Below are 6,000 nucleotides of genomic sequence, written 5' to 3'. Positions count from 1 at the left end.
CACGACTGAGCAACTGAACTGAACTGAACTGAAGGTTAAGTGAGGTCAGAAGGGTGCAAGGGTGGTACTGCAATGCTGTAGGACCAGTGTCCTCCTGTGTGGACAGGGCCTTGCCAGGATCCAGCGGCTGGCACCTTATTCCTGGACCTGTGGCCTCCAGGATCACAGGAATATCCTCCCATCTCAAGTAGACCGAGACCATCCTCAAGTCAACCTAGGAATTCTACAGAATTCCAGTTTAAACCCCACAGACTGGTTTTTTCCCAGTAGACCCTTATGAGCTGATTCTAAAACGCAATCTAGAAAACCTAGAAAATAAGTCAACAAAAGGGACCCACGCTCCCCGATTTCACGGTTTCTGGGGCACCAGGACACAACAACTAGACTTCCAGGCGTCTACCCAGGCGGAATGAAGGAATGTCCAGAGTCGTGGGTACCAGCTGTCATGGGTACCAACTGTTCTGGGAAACCGCCTGCATGCCCATGGCGGATGGACAGCCAGGCTGGGTGTGCGTGGAGAAGCAGGGCTGCAGGGACTACCGATGTTTCTGGGTGAGACTTGGCAGAGACCCAGAGCTCAGTCTGTGATTCGTTTTGAGTGGAGGCGAAACTCACCTGAGTCATGAAGACAGGAGCGATGGCTGTGTGGGGCGAGTGGAGAGTCTGTGGGGGCCGGGGTCCTGGCCACCTGGGCCTGCTGGCTGAGGTGTGTGAACATTCAGCAAAACTCATCCAGCTGTCTGTCTAGCAAATGTTAACACACAACCAGCAACCCCACATCCTCCCATAGAACGCGAGTGCATGCTCAGCAAAAGTGCCCAAGAATGCTCGTGGCCAGTTTACCTGGAAGCAACCCAATGTCCACCGGTGTGCAGACAAGAAGTCACCCTCACGTGCCAGTGGGAACCATGGGCAGGAAAAAGGATGAGCTGCCCTGCCCGTGGGTGAGCCACCAGGGACCCGACAGCGGGGCTCTGTTTTCACCATGCCTGAGCTGCCTGGCTGAGTCACTCTCAGCGAGAACCAGGGTCGCCCAGGACACTGGCCTGGGAAGGCCTTGGGGGCAGCCCGGAGGGCTGGACTGGCTTGCAGGCCACACACACCAGCATGCGTGGCAGAAACCCATCTCCTCCACATGCTCAGTTAAGACCCACTTCCACAGACAGGAAAGAGCAAGAAAGCAGGCAGAGATGGGGGCAAGGCCAGCAGAGACCCCCACTGTCCCCCTCCCTGGGTATGGATGGCAGCAAAGAACCCGTCAACCCACTGACAGCTCTGCCCAAGTGTCTGCAGAGCTGCAAGCCCACACGTGTGCCAGGCCTGATGGGCGGCATGTGGACTTGGGGTCCAGGGAGACCCCACTTAAATAGTGCTCCATTCTTGGCCCCAACTAAGCAGAGCACAATCACAACCTGGAGGCCATGGTCTCCTTGGGACGTGGATCCAGGGCACAGGGGTCAGAGTGGGCACCTGGCAAGGGAGCAGAGAGCCAGACCGAGGCTTCAAGCAAGAGTGGCCAGCACCAGCAAGGAGCCCAGGTGGGCTGAGGGCCAGCGAAGTGCAGCGGTGAGTCCAGGAAGGAGGTGGCCAGGGAACACGGCAGAGAACAGGTGTGAGGAAGTCGTCAGCAGAGGCCACAGAGCTCACCCTGATCCTCACAGGAGGTGTCTGCAGGACAACAGGGACGGAGGTGAGTGGACCAGAGCTCACCTGGGCTGGGCACTGGGGACCTGGTGGACCAGGCGGCCCAGGAGGTGCACCCTGCCTTCACCAGGCCAGGACGACCTCAGCTGCTTCCGAGCCCTCTTTGGCCACCGTGACAGAAGCTGTACCAATTAAGAGGAATTTGCCCAAGGGAAGTGGGCACTCCTGAACTGCGGGGGCCAAAGTGGTGGACGGAGGGGCCCATGTGGCCCCTGAGTTCTAATCCTTAACCCCCCAGGGCACCATTCCTGCTGACGATCAGCAGGCAGGGCTGAGCAGCAGACCCCCATTCCCGCTCAGTAAGTGGCGTTTCAGATGCCAGGAAGGACCCCAGGGGGACCCCCCCCCCAGAATCGGGGGTTGCTTAGGGGTGCCATGAGGCTGAGGGGGCCCTGGGGCAGGACGCAATCAAGTGAGTGCAGTTCTTGAGTGCCCCGGGGCCCACCCTGGACTGACAGGCAGGTGGCAGACACCACCCACGGTGTCCAACGTGCTGTTGCCGCACACAAAACAAGTAGCAACGCCTTTACTGGCGAGTCTTACGTTTACAGTTTATTAGCTAATCAACATCAACATGCAAAAATAAGCGCTGAATACAAACCTCTACCATACGGTTTCGTGTAAACTACAACAGTTCGTTTGATTTGAAAAGTCATTGGTGGTTACTTTTTAACTGAACTACTGGCTTCTGTAATGAATAGTGTTTAGAGCTAGAGTCACTGAGCCGTCGGCAAGGCCTCTGCAGACACTGGTCCAGTGGGTTTCCACGAGATACATTCTCAGGCAGGAGACGAGGTGGCACGAGTGACGTGACACTGAACCTACACGGCCAAACGCGGCCCCCGGGTGCAGCCTCAGGCAGGCGGCGGTCCTAGAGGCCAGCCCCACCTGCAGCCGTGGTGCCGGCCTTTTGGCAGCAGCTCTACAGAGAAGTGACAGGGTCCCTCATGGCACCCAGTCGCCACAGGTCGGCCTGGCGTGGCCACCAGTGCTCCCGGGCCATGGCTGAGGACCAGTCCGTCCCGGGGGCTCCTTGTCAGCAGAAGGGAAGGAACTGTGAGAACACGGGGAAGGAATCAGTTCCTGTGGTGAAAGGTTCCAGCCTCCCTCCGCATGGTCAGTCTGTAAAGTCTCTCTGAAAGGTCAAAACACTTCAGAAGCATCAACAGCTGACGTGTTTCAAAGTCGAGTGCACGCTTGTTGAATCTTTCTTCCTCTCTTCCCAGGAGTGTTGTCGTTGCTCACTGATCTTTGGTCGCAGAAACAGAAAGGCAGGTAGGCAGGGGCCCAAGGCCGCCCGGCGTGGCGACTGCCTACATGATGTACACCTTCTCGGCCTGGGAGAAGTGGAAGACCTCTTTGGTTCTCGGGCAGACGACCTTATCATCCTGCCGGATAGAGAGCAGGGACTGAAAAGAAAGACCAGGCGCATTAAGAAGGGCCGATCCAGTTTACATCAAAGTTTCTTATGAGAAACCCACAGAACCAACTCTCTGGAAACAAATCATTTCACAAAAGTCACTTCCTGCAAGTACCCCTGCCAAGAAGTCCTGGGCTTTCTCCACAGTCCCCCAACCCGCCTTGCAAAGGACAGCTCAGGGCCCAACCCGCCCCACCCCCCCTCCCGCGCGCTCTGCCCTGGCCCCGCCCGCCTGACCCGGCCCCTCGGCAAGGCCCCGCCCCCCGGCCCTCACGTTGTAGCCGTAGACGTAGCCGTTGGGCAGCATCATGGGCGGGTTGTTTTCGTTCATGACATCTCCCGAGATCTTGCAGACGAGGCGCGAGTTGGCGCAGTGTGCCATGGGTAGGGGCTGCGCCAGCTTGTTCAGCGAGCGGCTGCACACCGGGCAGTCCGGGCTCCGCGAGCTGCCGTCCTCCTTGTAGCACTGCCTGGGTGCGGGTTAAGGAGGGCGGGCTGGCCGAGGTCCCAGGGTCCTGAGCACCCCATGAAGGCTACTGAGCACTATGGTCCCTATCTGGGCAAGGGAGCCCTCCCGGCACTGTCTCAACACTGCGGCTGCAACGCAGTCAAGGCACGATCTGGGCCTGGGGGACACTCGCAGACGCTGTTTCAAGGGCAGGGACCAAGGCTGGTAAGGAGCGGGGTCGCACACCAGCCCCGCACTAGGAAGGGTGCACACGGGGAGCACTCGCATTGTGAAGGATACGGTGTCTTAATGGCCGAGAGGCCGGCCTGCAGGGTGAGGGTGAACACGGAGTTGTTCCCCAGCTGGTGCAGCCGGTAGTTGTCGTACCGGAACTGCTGGATCAGCATCCGCCACCGCGCCGGGTCCAGCAGGTCCTGGAAGAAGCGGGCAGAGTCGTGACAACAGCAAACAAACTCCCAAGTCTCTTCCCTGCAGACGAAGATGAGCACCACCCCGATCAGCCACGCGCTGGCGCCCAAAGGGCAGCCTCGACTTCCACCCACAGCCAGGCCACTGCTGCCTCCCTTTCTGGAACACCGACTCCTTCTGAGCCTATGCTGATGCCCTGGAGTGTGTGTCCTTTGTCCCCGAGACAAGTCAAGGACTCAGGGCTGCAAGGAAAGCCACTCATGGAGCGAGCTCCAGAACCTCTTGCTAAGAGCATTAAGGTTTGCAAGGAGAAGCCTTATGCCAGGGAACAGCTTATTAGAACAGAGGATTAAATCTGACTCATGTTGGTCCCTAAAACCACCCAGTTTTAGACTCAGAAGGGGTGGGGGCGGGTGGGGAGGGAGGAGGAGGCAGCCAAGCAAGAGTGTGGTCAGAGGCTCTGTAAGCTCCTCAGAGCCCTGGCATAGGACACGATCACACTCCCAACATTTAAAAAATGATTTTTAACATTTCTTTTATCCCACAGTAGTCCATGGTGAAGGAGGCCCACGCTTGGGTGGCCACGCCCAGCGCCAGCTGAGCCCTGCAGCCTCTGCTACAGCCACTGTCAAAACAAAGCGCTCTGTCCATTCCCACCGTGACCCATTTGGACGTGTCTGTGACCTCTTGCCACGAGGGACGAAGGCCTCGCTCCCTTAAGGAGGCTGCTCCAGCTCGTGTCAGCAGTGTCTGGTCCCCTGCTCCTGCTTCCAGGACACTGTCCCAACTGTTTCTGAGCTTCCTGCACCTGAGACCTCCACCTGCTCGAAGTCACGGCTCTCCTGTCATCCTGGTCTCCTCTTTGGTGCCGCTTAACCTGCCAGGCCAACTTTCTTGGATCATAAAGAAAGCTGAGCGTGGAAGAGCTGATGCTTTCGAACTGTGGTATTGGAGAAGACTCTTGAGAGTCCCTTGGACTGCAAGGAGATCCAACCAGTCCATCCTAAAGGAAATCAGTCCTGAATATTCACTGGAAGGACTGATGCTGAAGCTGAAACTCCAATACTTTGGCTACCTGATGTGAAGAGCTGACTCACTGGAAAAGACCCTGATGCTGGGAAAGATTGAGGGCAGGAGGAGAAGGGGACGACAGAGGATGAGATGGTTGGATGGCATCGCCAACTGGATGGACGTGAGCTTGAGCAAGCTCCGGGAGTTGGTGATGGACAGGGAAGCCTGGCGTGCTGCAGTCCATGGGGTCACAAAGAGTTGGACACAACTGAGCGACTGAACTGAACTGAACTGAACCTGCCAGACCAACCTTGACAGCCAAAGGCTGTCGTGTTCCAGCTGGTGGAGAACTCTGCCCAGGGGAGGGGATGCCCGCCCTGGGGCCTATTCTGAGGCTCGGTCCCTCTGGATCCCAGAGCAGCGATGACATCGCTGCCTGGCTCTTTACAGCCGCTGTGAGGCCTCACCAAGAAGTGAAGAGATGTGATCCACACCCTCCTGAGCTGGGAACCTCACCCCCAAGGGGAGGCTGGCCCTTGCTGCACTTTGAAGAGAAAACACTCTGAGTTAAAATGTGAGTTTAGACCTGAAGATCTTTGTGACCTGCTGATTTATTATATTCCCAAACACCACAGAAAGTGTGAATTCAGGTGGGCAAGAAGCTTCCAGCAGCTTTCAAAAGGACCTGCAGGCACTTTGGGCGGTGGGGGCAGGGTCTGCCCAGAGGCTCCCACAGAACACCGAGGGGCAGCAGGCCTGCAGGGCAACACTCGGCCTTGGACAGTGGCCAGCTTCAAGGCCCAAAGGACAGGGTGGGTCCACCACCCAAGGGTTTTATTCTCTCCCCTACAAGTACACCCGCTGAAATGCTGAGGCCCAAAACGATGGTCGGGAGAGGCCCTTTGGGAGGGAATGAAGTCATGGGCAGGGGGGCTCACGAATGGGATCAGTGCCCTTATAAGAAGAGCCCCCAGAGAGCACCTGACCC

The 6,000-nt window shown here is 57.6% G+C and overlaps 1 protein-coding gene across 2 annotated transcripts in view; it reads right to left on the bottom strand.

The window, feature by feature from the left end:
• Nucleotides 1–2,234: 2,234 nt before the first annotated feature.
• Nucleotides 2,235–6,000, bottom strand: part of MAEA (macrophage erythroblast attacher, E3 ubiquitin ligase) — a 29,605-nt gene continuing 25,839 nt past the window's right edge. For both annotated transcript variants that reach the window (XM_043905947.1, XM_043905948.1), the window contains 3 exons: nucleotides 3,873–4,006; nucleotides 3,399–3,594; nucleotides 2,235–3,113 (listed from right to left, as the gene is read on the bottom strand). In XM_043905947.1, the coding sequence (XP_043761882.1) occupies nucleotides 3,018–3,113; nucleotides 3,399–3,594; nucleotides 3,873–4,006 (426 nt within the window). In that variant the 3' untranslated portion in view covers nucleotides 2,235–3,017. The remainder of the gene's footprint in view (nucleotides 3,114–3,398; nucleotides 3,595–3,872; nucleotides 4,007–6,000) is intronic.

Source organism: Cervus elaphus, chromosome 6, assembly GCF_910594005.1.
Source record: "Cervus elaphus chromosome 6, mCerEla1.1, whole genome shotgun sequence".
Lineage (NCBI taxonomy): Eukaryota > Metazoa > Chordata > Mammalia > Artiodactyla > Cervidae > Cervus > Cervus elaphus.
Note: the sequence above shows the minus strand (reverse complement) of the source record. Positions and strands in the feature narration are given on the sequence as shown.